The sequence below is a fragment of the Pagrus major genome, chromosome 17 (assembly GCF_040436345.1).
Source record: "Pagrus major chromosome 17, Pma_NU_1.0".
Lineage (NCBI taxonomy): Eukaryota > Metazoa > Chordata > Actinopteri > Spariformes > Sparidae > Pagrus > Pagrus major.
In genome coordinates, this window is record NC_133231.1 from 17910014 (window position 1) to 17926299 (window position 16286).

The following is a 16286-nucleotide window of genomic DNA, read 5'->3' on the forward strand; positions in this document are numbered from 1 at the left end:
TCTGCACACCCCAGGGCCCAAAAAGGTATCCCTTTTTCATTTTAGCCCTTGGTCTTATGAGTCTGTGCACACCACTGGGTCAGAAAAAAAAGAAAGAAAATAAAATACTGTTTTTATCATATCACAACTTATTTTAATCAAATTGACTCTAAATATATTAAATCACTTGATAATTTATCAATCCATTTTGCATTTTATCATTAAATTTGTGTTACCTTTTTTAACTGAATTTTCATCTTTCCATCTTCCATTCCTATTACTGCTCTTTTATCTATTTATCTGTTTTTAATGTGATGTCTTTTTCCTTTTTTCATACCGTCCTTTACTGCTTTTATTTGTTTCTTTAATCTATTTATTATAATCTTTTTATCGATTGCTAATTCATTTGATGTGATGCTGTCTTCTAATTGTCCTATTGTTTTTATACTTTTATTTATTTATTTTTTGCATTTATTTTTCTTCTTATTATGTATCTTCTCTCTCTCTTCCTTCTCTGTGATTTTGTCTGTTTTATCGCTTTTGTTCCTTTTACTTGTAATAACTCATATAGACTGTTTGTGTTTTTACATTTTCTGCACTGCCTTCATGATTTAACTCACCTTAGACTAGACTTCCTTGTGTTTGGCTTCACTGTTGAGTGTTTATTCTGTGATATTGTCTTCCTGAGTTTCCTGCTTTTGCTTGATTGTCAAAGCACTTTGTAAACTCTGTTTTTAAAGATGCTATATAAATAAATAAAAGTTAATCATTATTATTATTATTATTATTATTATTATTATTACTTCCATCTCTCATATTTGTAATAGTTATTAATCATCCTTATGAGAGGATTGTATGAAATTTGGAGCTTCTTTTTTTTTTTTTTAAAGAAAAACTGCATTACCCATAAACCACCGCGATGACGTAGCAAACCACAGACATCAAGATGGTGCTTGAAAGTACTATGGTCTGGTAAGGAACTAGAAATATGTTTAAAGTTGAAATAGAAAAGACTAACTGTATTTAAAACAAGCTATCATTTGATAAACGGAAGATTTGTCTCTTGACGTCGTTTGTCTGAAAAACTCGAGCAGGTTTAGCGACTTGTTTTGTTTTGTGCTTAAGATGCTCGAGCTATTCCCTGAGTCACTCCACAACCAAACGTTAGCCTGCAGGAGCTGCCAGGACACAGCTAACTAACGACTTGTGGTCCGGTTGTGGACATTTAACAAGCTATGTGTTGGTCAACGCTCATCAGTGAAGTGTTGCTGCCTTACGTTAATAGGACTTGATTGTAAAGAGTGCGGCTGAAGTTGGATAATGGCTTTGTATAACGCGTTAGCATTAGCTAGCTAACAAACCCCCAACCTTCTGTCATTGACAGAACAGGCAATTCGTGGGATCTATTGTCACCTTTGTTTGACCGACATAAACAAAATGAGCTAACGTGTTGTTTAGTTATCAAACAGACGCTGCCTTTTTTTTTTAGTTTTCTTCAGAACAACATATAAAACCTTCCGTTTGGTCAAAAGAGATGAGTTTTTCATATGTAGCAGTGCTGCAGGGGTGTTGTATTGGTTCACTGGGGCCACAACAGTTATTTTGATTTTGATTTTCATTCATGTATTGAATGTTGGTAGTTATTTATTTTCATTGTGCCAATTAAATGCCAGAAAATAGTGAAAATGCTTATCTCATAGCCTGAAGTGATGTGTTAGTATTGCTTGTGTTGTCCATCAAACAGTCCAGGATCCTAAAAAAATACAATTTACAACAATATAAAACAACATGTCCACTTGATAATTATTTTTACTGTCAGTCGACTCATTGATTAATTAACTAATTGTTCAAAAATTGGCACCAGCTAACGGCTAAATGCTAGTTAAATATGCAAGTGGCTGGTAGATATCCTTCACTCACAGCCATAAAACAATTGTCATCTATTGTGTTTATAAAATGGCCGGTAAAGTCAATTACTAGCCATTTGGCAAGTGGATGTAAATGTTAATTTTGCACCCTGTTTCCACCCCTTGTACACTACTTAAAATTAGTTAGGTATATTGGGATATTTTTGTGTTTTACTTAATTGTTCATTCTGTGACATATCTGAATTGTTATTTTGTGTTTTGTGGATATTTCTGGTCCCCCAAAATAATGCGACACATTTCATTTGAAATGCACATGCATATATGCACCCATATCCCAATTTCCCCAAACTAATGTTGAAGAGTGTATATGTTATACACTATTCTCATTAGAAATGCACTTATGTATTCTCATACTATCCACACTGACCTGTGCCAGCAACCAATATTAACCCAATTTGTGTAATTGTGTTCCTGGAACTAGTAATTGTTAACACGGTTGTTAATTTTTCCTAGTGTGGACAACAGTGAATACATGCGCAATGGAGACTTTCTGCCCACCAGACTGCAGGCCCAGCAGGACGCTGTTAATATTGTTTGTCACTCCAAGACCCGCACCAACCCTGAGAACAACGTGGGCCTCATCACCATGGCAAAGTAAGAGGCAGTGTGTTTGCATTAGTGCCCTGACATTTAAAATATGTTAGTGTGATAACACAAAGTTGTGTTATGTGCCTATGCAGCAACTGTGAGGTGCTGACCACGCTGACTCCAGACACGGGCAGGATACTGTCCAAGCTGCATGCTGTGCAGCCTCGCGGAAACATCAGCTTCTGCACCGGCATCAGGGTGGCACATGTGAGTTTGTGACTTTCATGAAACAGCGGGTCTTCTCCTGCTCCTTTTGCAGGAAACCAAAAGAGGGGCTGGAAAAGAGTTGTGATGTGTGGAATAAATTTTAGGAGCATTGGGACATATGGAGAGGTCTTTAAAGTTAATACTGTAAATAAAAAAACAATTCCATATTCAAAACGAGAGCAAACTTGTTTTTACCCAACTCTGAATGCTTTCTCTCGCTTTTGATACTGTAAATTAACATATATCTAATGGGAACTGGCTCACCTAACTGTAATTGAGCCATTATATATAGTGTGTTATTAATTACACTTGTGCTTTTCTTGCTACGACATGCCAAAATGTCTATGGTAAAAAGATCTACTGTCCTTTTTGTCACATGAATGCATTTTGTCATCAAACAAAAACATTCATTTGTCATGTTTCTTTCTCTAGTTGGCGCTTAAGCACAGACAGGGCAAAAACCACAAGATGCGCATTATTGCATTTGTTGGCAGCCCAGTGGAGGACAACGAAAAAGAGGTGAGCTAAGTCAATTGTTTGCATGACGTTAGTGGTTATTATTACCCAGTAAATACTAGTAATGCCCCAATATAGTGAATGCTATCGGCTTAATGGTAAATAAGATGAGTTTAACCAATAGTGGGGTCCGATGTTGATCTGTTGTGTCACATCATAAACAACATCAGTATTGGCATTGATCTGTAATTTCACAATCGGTGCAAAAAACGGATTTGTAACTTTGATATTGATAAACAGGGAGGAGGCTTTCTATGAGATTTGGAAGTTTTTTTTGTTTTTTTTTTGACGGGATGGTCGGCATCCTCTTGCAAAAGCATGCTTCTCATCACACTCTGAACAGAGAAGATATACTGAGCAGTCTTTGAACACTGCTGCCTGTCTACACCAAAGCACCATTACCTCATACGTATTCACACTTTATTTAAAGAATTGACTCACTAATGCAGAAATGTCAACTGACCCAAGTCTTTGCTCTGGGTTACATAAAGAATTGACAAAATCAACAGAAAACGGCAAGATCTTTGAAAAAGTTGAGCTCAACTTACTCCTAGTATTACGTTTTTTCTGCAATTCGTACCATTACATTAAACGTGGAAATGTGCAGACAGCTGACGCCTCCTTCACAAAGGAGGATGAAGTAGTCTGGATAATAACATTGCTGTGTAAAGTCCAGAAAATCTTCAAGTCTTGAACACGGGCTGATGTTAAAAGAGCTGTTCTTTGTTTATTCAGTGTTGTTATCCAGCATTGTAATCCTTTTTTATTAAACAGCAGCCTGTTCATGTTTGCGGGATAAATTGGATATATTACTCAGGCGATCAAACATGTGATAAAACATGCTGTTTTTGTGTCGACTGAAGTATTTTTGTTTTCCTCTAGCTGGTCAAAATGGCAAAGCGTCTAAAGAAGGAAAAGGTCAACGTGGATGTCATTAACTTTGGAGAGGAGGTATTTTCACATCAAAATTACACACACACACACACACACACACACACACACTCAACCTCTTGAATATCTAATGTGGAGGATCTCCTGCAGGAGATGAACACAGAGAAGCTGACTGCCTTCATCAACACACTGAATGGCAAAGAGGGTGCAGGCTCCCACCTGGTCACAGTGCCTCCAGGCCCCAGTCTGGCTGATGCCCTGCTGTCGTCACCCATCCTGGCAGGAGAGGGAGGTGCAGTGTTGGGCCTGGGTGCCAGTGACTTTGAGTTTGGAGTCGATCCCAGCGCAGACCCCGAGCTGGCCTTGGTAAGAGAGCAGGGAAAGATGATAGTTCACAGTGGTATGTTTCTGGTTAGGTTTCTATAGCACATTTTGTTGTCTTTTTTTTCTGTTATTATATATTTCTGTGCTGTCATGCTATGTGCCCTAATGTTTTTTAATTATGTAGAGTAATGCAAGACTGTCATTTTGATATGATTTGATTATTTTTCTTGCTCTCCTCTCTAGGCACTGCGGGTGTCTATGGAGGAGCAGAGACAACGACAGGAGGATGAAGCTCGCAGAGCCGCTGTTGCATCAGCTGCTGAAGCTGGCATTTCCTCCCCTGCTGCAGATGGTGAGAACACTTCTGTCCATCTTCCTTCAGTAAACACTTTATAGGTCCCACCTTGAGTGTGTTCACACATCATATCTGTCTCTCTTTCTGTTGCAGAGTCTGAGGATGCCCTGTTGAAGATGTCTGTTCCCATTACAGACGCATCCACACCTGCTCTACCAGACTTCAGCCGCATGACAGAGGATGAACAGATCGCCTACGCTCTGCAGATGTCCATGCAGGGAGCTGGAGCAGGTTAAACATGGATTTAGAGTTTTATGATTTTCTGTGACCAGAGAACTGATAACTACAAGATGGGATTCAGAATGCATCACACCAATGATAGAAAATACACAGCAGAATTAATTTAAAGTACAGAAAGATCTTCACACCCTTGCACTTAACAGTAAATGCCTGCTTTCGACAGATCGAGGTCAGTTTACAGAAACTTAAATAATGGTTGCTTTCAGCTTCCAGCAGAAAATGAAAGTTTCTTTAAGTTATTAAGTTATTTTTCACATAGTTCCCTTATTTACTTTGCTGGCTGGTGGTTTAAGGCATATTAGCAGAAGAACCAGTTTTTGTGGCTTCAGTTTTGAAGTATTCTGTTGTGTTTTACTCGTATAATTTGTATTCTCAAGTTTAAAATAAGCCACAAACTCCAGAATTTAGAGCGTATTTGCCTTTTATCACTGTGGGTTTGAGTGATTTGTAGAGGTCTGAATATCTATCTGCTATTTTGGATAATGATTACCTGGATGGACTGACATTGGGGTTATTGGTTTGTTTGTATTGGCACTCCAATACAATTTATTATGCCTGATGGAGACTTTGGAGCCTGGGAAACAAAAAACTGTTGTCAGGAGCAGTTTTACTTGTTTGCAGCCCATTTGTAGTACAAGCATAGAATTGTTCTTCATTCTTTAAAAAATCCAACCAGTTCTGCATCACTTTTAATAAGAATAATGGGATATTAGATGCGATTGAAAGGATGTGTTTTAATCTCCGCTATTGAATATGTTTGTTTTTTGAACAACCTTACATTCAAGGACATAAAAAAAAAAAAAGTTGTCCATCCACCCCATTTTCCTTGTTCAAACATGTGCTCCATTTTCCTGCAGACTTTGGTGCTGAGGACATGGACACAGGAGCTGACTTGGACTCCAGTAAGACTAAGGTAAGCACAAGCCTTCATTAGTTCTCACTTGTCATTTTCATCAGATCAAAAATTGCTTGGTAAAGATGAGTTACAACATGTCATTTTCTGTGTCCAGGATGAAGAGGACTACGATGTTATGCAGGACTCAGATTTCCTCCAGAGCGTCCTGGAAAACCTTCCAGGAGTCGACCCCAACAATGAGGCTATCCGCAACGCCATGGGCTCTCTGGCTTCCCAGACGGGCTCGAAACCAGACGCCAAGAAGGATGAGGAGAAAAAGAAATGAACATCCAAAGAGAGGATCTTATGATAATATATGTTAAATAAAAAAGACCTGAGAATTGCACTGCATGTGTTATTCACAGTAATGTTATCACTCTCCTCCATACAGGTTCCATTTTGTTTATCTTTTTGTTTATGTAGCTGTGTTAACTGTAAACAACTTTTGCCTTTTTTTTCAACATTAGGTTAAAGGCCTATTCTGATTTAATTTTTTGTGTCAAGCAAATATGCTTACTTTTGAATCTTTTGTAATATAACTACTCAATAACAGATTTCCTCAATAAATTTACAGAACACAAGGTGATACTCTATTGGATGCTGGAAACTTATTTACACTTTTGTTGTTAAATTATTCTCCAAAATATCAATGGATGTTGTATTTAAATCTACAAACTTTCACTGGTAATGCACAGCAAGTGTCATATCTAGTGCACAGATGAACTTGCATTTCAAGAATATAATTATTACCTCCACCAAGGATGTTATGTATTGGATGGAGGATGGGTCTCGGCCTAGAATAGACCCATTAACTTTTGGTGTGGATCCAGATAAAGGGACAGATCTAGGATTTCTTCTCGGTTTCTTAAATGTTGCGAGATAGGATGTTTTTTTGTACATTTTTGTTAATTTCTCAGGGAGTAATGCATGGATCTTGATGACGATTTTATGCAGATAAAGGGGACTCTTGGGCCTTGGTGGAGGTATACACTTTACTGAGTAACATTCTAGTTGCTGGATGTTGAACAAAACATGAATACAAGTTAACACAACTTTGGGGACAGACATGTTGACAAAGGCCTTTGGCTGATAACAGATGTTTACATTCCCGTGTTTTCAGGAGGTTGAGTAAACATCACTCTCCATCACTAGTAACTTTGTGTTACTGTAATGTATAAAACCAAAATCATATTTTAATATGTAGTTAAAAATATATTACATATTATTTTAATCTTTCCAAACTTAATGCCTAAAAGATTTAGTATTTTAATTTTGTTTACATCACTGAAAACTGGAAACATCGCAGGCTTCCGGGAAGTCGTCGCATGACTTGATGACGTAGATCTTATGCGTCCGAGAGGAAAGTCAGGAACCAACTTCGCCAACTAGCAGGTAATTCAAATTAAATACAAGCGTGAGCGAATGTTAACGTGGGCTACTGCAAACACAAAATGCATTAAATGTAGTTTATTATGACCACAGTAGCTAAGTGCTACAGTGATGTAGCCAATTATAGATTTTGACTACCACTAAAGTTGGCCGGTTGACGTTAGCAAGGCCAGCTAGCAGCTAAATGCTAAGGTGTAGCTAGCTGTTAGCAGAAGGAGCCACTTGTTGCAACATGACAGTTGAGTTTGAGACGCTAAACAGCAGCTTTATCGTACTGTTGTTGTTTCTTTAGACTTGTTTATTTTCAGCAGTAAAGTCTGGAGCACCTATTAACGTTTTGTTTTAACCAAACACTCGTCCCTGCTTTGATACCAGCTGTCACATTTTTATTTCAACCAGACATTCCGGTTTACCTTTCATAGTCCAGCTGAGCCAACGTGTAGACATTAAATTAACCTCATATGAACTGTTCTGACTCGATAGGTTTTGAGCCTTGTGCTGGCCATGGGGGACATGAAGACCCCAGACTTTGATGACTTGCTGGCAGCTTTTGACATTCCTGACATTGATGCCAAAGAAGCTATTCAGTCAAGTCCAGAGGAGGAACGAGATGAGGCGGGGGCTAATGCAGATGAGATGACAGAGAGTGGATCTCCTTCATGCTTTCCCTGTCCTCCTGCTTTACATAGTGACCCTCCCGTGGTCAGTGTTATTGTAAAGAACACAGTGCGGTCTGAGTCTTTTGAGGAGGAGGAGGAGGAAGAGAAGTCTAACAGAGATAAAACAGACAATCCTTCAAGCAGTGGCTTAAACTCTCAGGTTCAGGTCAAGCTTGGTGACCTCACATCACAGCTTGGCCCCAAAACTCCTGCTGATGTCTCTGTGGAGCCCCAGATTGCCAATGGCATCGAGGGATCTGTTGCTAGGGATCAGGGACAGTCCGACGCAGAGCCATGGCCCCGTCGTTCACCACTGAGGTCCACAGTGAATGAGGACGATAAAGGAGCTGAGGTTGGATCGGCCCAGCAAACGACAGATGTCATAAACACTTTGAAGCCCCTCCTCTACCCTCAGTCTTCACCTAGTGCCGGTCCCAACCCCTCAACTCCTCCCTCACCACACTCTGTCAGCCCTCACCTTTCTCCTCGTTCTCCTCTGAAGGAGGAAACTCATCTCCCCAGTAATCCATCATCCCCTTTGCCACAAAACGGTAGCATCAAGGCTGGAATTAAGCGTGTTATGCACTCAGATGACGATGACTCAGAGCCAGACCTGGTGATCCAGGAGAGCCCAGAATCTGTGATGTCCTCCCCTCCCCAATTTAAACGCAGAGCAAAAGTAAGGCGCCCTGAGATGTTCGGGTCTCCTGAAACCTCTTCTTGCCTTGTTTCTGATCATTCTCATCTCTCCTCTGTGGCACATGAAAAACCTAAACCTCAACCGGAGGACGAGAGATTGCCTACAACCCAGAGTTCTCCTTCCAAAGCTCCACAGCTGCACTGCAACCCCTCTGTCAGTATGGACTCTGCATCAGTCAAAGAGGAGAAATACCCAGAGCATGTGATTGATGAGAGAGACTCACCTGAGAGTCCACCGCCCAGTGAGACAGGCCTTTTAGTCCACAAAAGGAGCCCTGATTTTGCCCAGACTTCAGATCTGTCTGTAAGCCACAAGGAGGAGCTCATGGGAAGTGGGCCCAGAGAAGAAGACAGGCCAGCTGACTCTGAGGAGCTGAGTGAGAAGGTGACTGGAGATGGAGGAAATGTAAAAAAGGAGAGCTGCGGTGCTGGCACTGAGGCTCCTGTGTCTGATGGAGCTGCAGAGAAAGTTTCACCTCCACTGCGTCCCCTCAAAGTTAAAATCAAAATGCAGAAAGGCAGCATCACAAGGACTGTTAAGGGTGTTGCATCTAAAAGAGGTGGAAGAGCCACTACCAAGGGTGTGATTAGTTCAAAGCCTTCGCCAGAACTCCATAACACAAGATCCAAGAGGGAGTTACCACAGCAATCTCAGATCCCTGCCATGGCGATGCTCAAGGAAGGTGCCCGTACAGTCAGAGACAAAACCGCAGTGGACACCAAGCCGAAAGTTTCCCCCACAGCTGTTAGCATCACCAAATCTGCAGCGCTGCCTTCCATCACTGTCTCCTCTCCCAGAGCTGGCATGGGCGGGATGAACCCTCGCAGCCTGGGCCCAAAAAGTCTGACACTTCCTGCACCGTCACCTCTGCTCCATCCTCAAGGCAGCAGCAGACCGGCCTCCATAGTTAACAGCACAGGGGCAATCATATCCAAGAGTCAGACCAACCTGGTGGAAGCTTTCAACAAGATCCTCAACAATAAGAACCTGCTGCCCTGCTATAAACCAGATCTGAGCTCACCTCTTCCTGCAGAGTGGGGCCTCCCTCTACCTGCACAGGTAATCTGTTAATGTGTACAGGGCAGAAACAATTAGTTAATTGACATTCAAATTAATTGCATTTAGCTGCTATTTTGAATTTGGATAAATCATCATTTTTCATGCAAAAATGCCAAACATCTACTGTGTCTTATGAGGATTTGCTTTTTTCCCCCCCTTTTTAATGTACCATAGTTCATGGAATATTTTGGGTTTTTTGACTGGATGAACGAGGGGTTTGAATACGGTCTTGTTAATCATAATTTCACGACAGGCTCACAGCATTGTATTACATAGCTCAATTTCATATGAATGTATCAGTATCTAAGATGGATGTTTGACCCCCTGCAGGGTTACCGCTGTTTGGAGTGCGGTGACGCCTTCGCCCTGGAGCAGAGTTTGGCACGGCACTACGCTCGGCGCTCGCTGAGGATCGAAGTGACCTGTAATCACTGCGCCAAGCGGCTGGCCTTCTTCAACAAGTGCAGCCTGCTTTTACATGCCAGAGAGCACAAGGAGAAGGGCCTGATCATGCAGTGCTCACACCTGGTCATGAAACCTGTACCTTTAGAGCAGATGATTGGCCAGAAGGAATCTGCAGCAGCTGGTTGGTGAACATTGTTTCTGTTGTTAATTTAGCGTTTTTCAGATGTTATTCCTGTCTGTGGATCTGTATTCCTCATTCATTCCTCCATCCCTTTTGTTGTCCTCTTTAGGATCATCCCTTTTAGGCCAGGCTGCTACAAACCCAACACCCCAGCCACATAAAGCAACATCCAACAAGAAAGCAGAGACGTTGCAGTACAACAGTAATAAATGTCCCGAGTGTCAGGCTCAGTTCAGCAGCAAAGAAGAGGTGGCTGAGCATTTCCAAGAAATCAAACCAGCACAAACCACTGTGAGTCTTTTGAGCGCGAGGGAGAAGAGCAAGAAATTTGTCTTCCAGTGATATAGATATGAACTCCAATTTAATTCTGTTCCTTTTTTCTTCTGTTATTCTCCAGTCATGCACAGAGTGTTCTCCGCCCATGCTCCTGTCAAACAGCTGCAGTGCAGCAGCTCATCAACGCATACACCAAGGCCTCTCGCCACATGTCTGCCCGGAGTGCGGCGGCACGGCCGAGCCGCCGCGGTTTCAGACACACTTGGACGAGACCTGTTTGCACTTTGCACGGCGCATCGGATACAGGTGTGATGTCTTCTTCATGTTGGTGTTCGGTTAAACAGAATTATACTCAATGTTTCCCATGTTTCACTTGTCTTTTAACATCTCTTTCTCTCTGCAGGTGTTCCAGTTGCCTGGTGGTGTTTGGAGGACTGAACTCAGTGAAGTCTCACATCCAGCAGGCTCACTGTGATATGTTCCACAAATGCCCCAGTTGCCCCATGGCTTTCAAGTCTGCTCCCAGCATACAGAACCACATCAGTGCCCAACATCCAACGCTCACTGATGGACAGACCATGTATGTATCTATATATACACACACATCTGTGATTTATCTGTATTCCTTTATTCAACTGACCAAGTTTTTATCCCTTTACAGGTCGATCTATAAATGTGTGATGTGTGACACAGTTTTTACGAATAAGTCTCTGCTGCACATCCACTTTGACACTCATTTAACCAATCAGAAGGTGCATGTGTTTAAATGCTCAGAGTGCACCAAGTTATTTTCGCAGAGGAATTCACTACTGGACCATTTCAAGGTATATGACTGCTCATACCATGTTTAATATTGAATATCTGCCTTATGATGCCACTTATTTCCCCTCTTTCTATATTTTTTACCCTGTTTTCTCTGTTCCTCAGACACATAAGACTTCAGTGTTACAAGAGTTGCCTTCACCTCCAGCTGCTGCCTCTCGTTCACGTCCTTCATTGAAGTTGGAGAGCTCAGATGGGGAGGAACGGATGGATGAAGGTAAAGAAGAGAAAGTGAAGACAGAAAGCATAAAGGCCCCCTCAGGTTGGAAGTGTGCGCCTTGCCACGCACGCTACGCAGACCGGGAAGACTACATCCATCATATGGCTGAGCAACATGGCAAGGTCTGGAAGTGCACCTGTCCGCCTACAATGTATAATCTGACTAAATTGACTTTTTAATGCGGCTATAAATGTTTTTGTGCTTGTATCGTGCAGACTCTGAAGAAGTTTCCTTGTAACAAGTGTGAGAGCTCCTTCACGACCACCTCCAGTCTGAGACGTCACATCAGAGACAAACACAAAGGCACAAATCGTGGCTTTCGCTGCCAGTGAGTTCTGCATCTTTATCCTTACCAGTTGACGTTGTTGGCGTATGCCACAGTATGCCACAAAATCAGTATACTGTGGTTGTAGACGTAACGGGGAGTAAACAATAAAAATTCAGCACAGACTAGGGCTGTGGAAATAGGCCAAAATGACGCTCAATCATTCCCTCCTTAAAAAATCTAAAGAATAGCTTTGGTTCGAATTCCTATTTTTACACATTATGTCCATAGGAGGGCAAACCAATACAACAAGAGATATGACTACTTGTGTAGTAGCTGCACAATTAATCGCAAACAAATTTAAATCACAATATGACTAAGTGTAATATCCAATTCGCAAGAACTGCAATTATTTCATGAAGGTAAAATGTGTCACGAAACAGTGTTTTTATTTTATTTATTTATTTTTTGCTTTTTTTGTTGCAGTTTAGAATACGTGTTGACAGCTGTAGGGCAGACTGCAGCTAAAAAGCCTATAACAGCCTGTAAAGTCAGACAATCGTTCAGCTATTTTTGCTTGTGGAAAATGATCTTAGCCCAGTTACAATCTCTGCTGCAAACTCTTGATAAGTCTGCAGGTGTAACTGTGATTCTTGATGTTAGTGATGCTAATATGATGCCCACTCAAACCTTCACTGCAATCACTAAATCAGACCAGTGTTTTTGTGAATATAAGTTGTGTGTGTATGTGTGTAGGTTCTGCAGTGAGAGTAAGAAAACATTCAGCAGCAGAGCGATGTTGGAGAGGCACATTCAGCTGAGACACAGCGTGGACACCGAAAGCCAGGACACACTGATGGTAAGACACTGTGTATGTATTTCTTTTAAGAAGCCAAACAGGAAACACTTTATTCTGGGAATGCTGATGATGAATCGGTAGTCGATTTAATTATTGTCAAGAATTGAAACTAATTAAAAATCACAAATACATCAAAAAGTATCTTGTTACAAATTACACATACTTGTCAAATATATAAAAATAAAATGCTGGTACTGAGATGAGAAAATGTATTTGATTAAATAAGAAGTAATTTGTAATTAAAAAAATACAAACAGTTTTTTTGTGTTATCTAGTTTATTATTCAAGTACCTTGGTGTTTAATTTATCTGCTCTAATTGTAGCTCACTGTGATTTTGCATCAATCATAGACCAAGTCAGTGGTTAAAACAGTCTTCAAATGGAAAAACATCCAACGTATTTAATATACTATTAATGATTAACAGATAATTGATTGTTAAGGCAGTCGACTGTCAATCAAAGAATCTGCTTAAAATTTGCATCTCTACTTTATACTAAGATGACGTCAACACAGATATTCTCTGGTCACAGGGAGGCAGAGATGAGGCCGACAGCTCCTCAGAACAGGACAGCAGTTTGGGGGCTCGCCCGAGACGAAGAGGAGCAGTGAAGATGGAGCAGGATGAAGAGTCCATAGACGGGGTGAGTCCAGTGAAGAAGTCCTCCTCCTCAGCTCCTGCCCCCTACTCCGCTCCTGAGTCTGGGTTCCGCTGCGCCCCCTGCGGCTTCACCACAGAGGACCAGGCGGCGTTCCTGGAGCACATCATCCAGCACCGGCGGGGAGCGACAGAGGGCGGCGGTCAGCAGTGTCTACAGTGCGGCGCCTGCTTCACATCCACCTCCTCCCTGTCACGCCATCGCTTCATCACCCACAAAGTAAGAAACGCATTCACTGACAGCCAGCAGTCCCTCAGTGTGCCAGCACCCTCCATTGGTAACAACAGGAACCATGATGACAAGAACTCTCTGGACGATTCTGCACCAGGATCGCCCTCCTCTCAGGGGACGGAGGAGGAGGGCAAACTGGCCTGTAAGGTGTGCCGCAAAAAATTTGAAAAGGCGTCAGATCTGAATACACACTTCAGAACTCACGGCATGGCTTTTATCATCGCTAGGAACGCAGGAAAAACGACCTGAGACACCAAATACGTGGTGAGGGAGCAGTGTGGGTAGGTGATAAAAGAAAGAAGTGCCTTGTTTATCATCACACCTATGCACTAATTAAACCAAAGACTGGCGGAACAGAGTTTTTATGTGAATAGATTGTAGAAAAGTAAATCAAATGTGATTCTCATGGTGAAATCAGCCTTAACCTTCTACTTCTGACTCTCAGGATCTAATGTTGTGTTTGTGTTCAGTGATGATGCTAATGATATTTTAGCTACTTCTTTGTCTGTGAACAGATAGTCTGACTAGTTCACTGCTGTGACCACATCCACATAATAATGTGCCTGTAGAGAATGTGAATATGAGAACCAGATACCACTGTGATCACGATGGCTGTTGTTGATGGACAGCGACAGAATGTTTCATCCTACTGAGGAGATTTCTTGGAACAGCACCCCGGGTGTTTTTCTGTAAAGTCCTTTTCTTTTTTTAAATTTTTTTTAGAGAATCATGGCGTTGATTTGGAATATGTTAGCTCAGTTACTATTTAGTGTGTGTACCGTGAACTTATTGCCAGCCATTTTCAAAAACATACAATAACATCTTAGATTAATTCCTAACTTTAATTGTAGGTGATGACTGCTTCTACACATTTCAGTGAATTTAGACTTGAACTTACAGATGGATCACCCATCAGTTTATTTTCATGTTCCCTTGCTGAGCTGCAATAGAAGGATACTTACATGAAGGAATTCACGTTCTTTTTAACTTAAAAAGACTAACTTTAAAAAAATACCCACTTAATTTGTTTGATGTGATGCCATTCAGTGGCTAAGTTGCACTCTGGGTAATGTAGGCACTGGTTTTGAGAAGGAAGAAGAATAATTGGAATAAAAAAGGTGATATCTCTGGTTCTGCTGTATCAATTTTGACAATTTGTTTTTAAACTGTCCATAATGAGTCAAACAGTGCTATAGAAGTTCTAGACCAGTGGACTGCTTTTCAAAACATAGCACCTACATTACAATGCAACTTAGCTACTGAGTGACATCACTGGAGGCATTTATCAGATTACATGCAGCTTCCTCTGTAGCCACAAAAGACGTTATACTACTTTTTCACTTATGCAGTAGAAGTCCTGTTCACCTGTAAGCACACTTTAATGTGTAAAATTGGTGGAAAGAAAAAAAAAATCACATCATCATGGATTTATATTTTTTCAGGGAAAACAAAATACAAAAATTACCATTCCAACTAAAATGGTCGTGACTCATATTGCAATTGCAGCTGATGTGAATGTGTCCTTAGGAACACAATCTAAAAACTCAAACTATGCTTTGGGAAATGGTGAGCAATAATCCAAAGTGTACACAAGTCGTAGTTAATGGAGTGAAACTAAAATTAACGTTTAACAGCTTTTTACGTGGAATGTACTGTATTTACATCAGATTAACGGATTTATTCCTTCTCTGTGTGCAAGATATAAAAGTCAAATTATGTATTATGGCTTTTTCACTTTGGCTTTTTTTTTTTTAAATAAATGATTAATGTAAAAAGATCAGTATGTATGTGATCATGTCGATTCCGAATGCTTTCGTGAGAATATGAGAAGATGTTACACATATTTTTAACTTTTCTTCAGTCACTGTCAGCACAGATCAGGTTATTGATGGACAGGTGTTGACTTGGCCTCAACACAGAAGGACATGAAACTGAAAAAGCAGAACAGTGTGACAGAATTGTTGCTTGATATATAGAGGTCTAAAATGTTGTGAGTGCTGTGTTCCGATTTATTTTTATTTTTAGTGGCACCGTTGTCTGACGAGGATCCACAGACTGAGAGCTAATATTCATGCGTCTGAATGAATTTTAGAAGAATTAAACAGAACTGTTCCCTTAATGTGCTGTACTCATCAGTGACCTTTTCACGCTTGTGTTTATTTTCTCAGGAGATAATCCAATGCTTTAACACATGTTCTGTTGACAAGACCATTTCTAACCAAATGTTTATATAAAAAGATAAATAAAAAATGGCACATTGTCTTCTTTAACCTGTTTTTTCTTTAAAAACAACCTCAACATTAACTGAGTGCATTAATATTCTTTATTGAGTTTAATGATCATTTTCCAGTTTGTCAGTACAGTATCAAACATCCCATATATAGGCCATCCGAGTGACACATTCTTCTTCATTCTACCAAAATATACTTTCTTATAAATATATAGACAGAATATTTAAAAGTAAACTTGACTAAACGTAATAATAAAGGATCCTTACACATCTTACCAGCTCATGAGGATTATGTTGTGGCTACACTCCTGTGCTCACATCATGAGATCATAATCTATGAGAAACATGTCCTCATCACAAAGTAAGAATTACATGTTGCGACTATAATGATAACTTGTGAGTGTATGTGT

At 40.6% G+C, this 16286-nt stretch overlaps 2 protein-coding genes across 3 annotated transcripts; both read left to right on the forward strand.

Moving 5' to 3' along the window:
- The first annotated feature begins 868 nt into the window (after positions 1-868).
- LOC141012459 (26S proteasome non-ATPase regulatory subunit 4-like) lies at positions 869-6516 on the forward strand. The gene is made up of 10 exons (XM_073485945.1): positions 869-951; positions 2361-2501; positions 2588-2702; positions 3135-3221; positions 4101-4169; positions 4260-4475; positions 4677-4785; positions 4882-5019; positions 5886-5941; positions 6039-6516. Exons 1-10 carry the CDS (start codon positions 926-928, stop codon positions 6207-6209), a joined length of 1128 nt encoding a protein of 375 aa, XP_073342046.1. The 5' UTR covers positions 869-925; the 3' UTR covers positions 6210-6516.
- Positions 6517-7263: 747 nt separating this feature from the next.
- Positions 7264-15906, forward strand: znf687a (zinc finger protein 687a). Of its 2 annotated transcripts, none has more exons than XM_073485299.1 (11): positions 7264-7315; positions 7796-9730; positions 10061-10316; positions 10426-10607; positions 10714-10898; positions 10996-11172; positions 11254-11416; positions 11520-11756; positions 11850-11962; positions 12656-12758; positions 13290-15906. In XM_073485299.1, exons 2-11 carry the CDS (start codon positions 7817-7819, stop codon positions 13893-13895), a joined length of 3936 nt encoding a protein of 1311 aa, XP_073341400.1. In that variant the 5' UTR covers positions 7264-7315; positions 7796-7816; the 3' UTR covers positions 13896-15906. The 2 variants fall into 2 exon arrangements, with proteins under 2 accessions (XP_073341400.1, XP_073341401.1); XM_073485300.1 differs by having other exon boundaries at positions 13258-13449.
- The last annotated feature ends 380 nt before the right edge of the window (positions 15907-16286 follow it).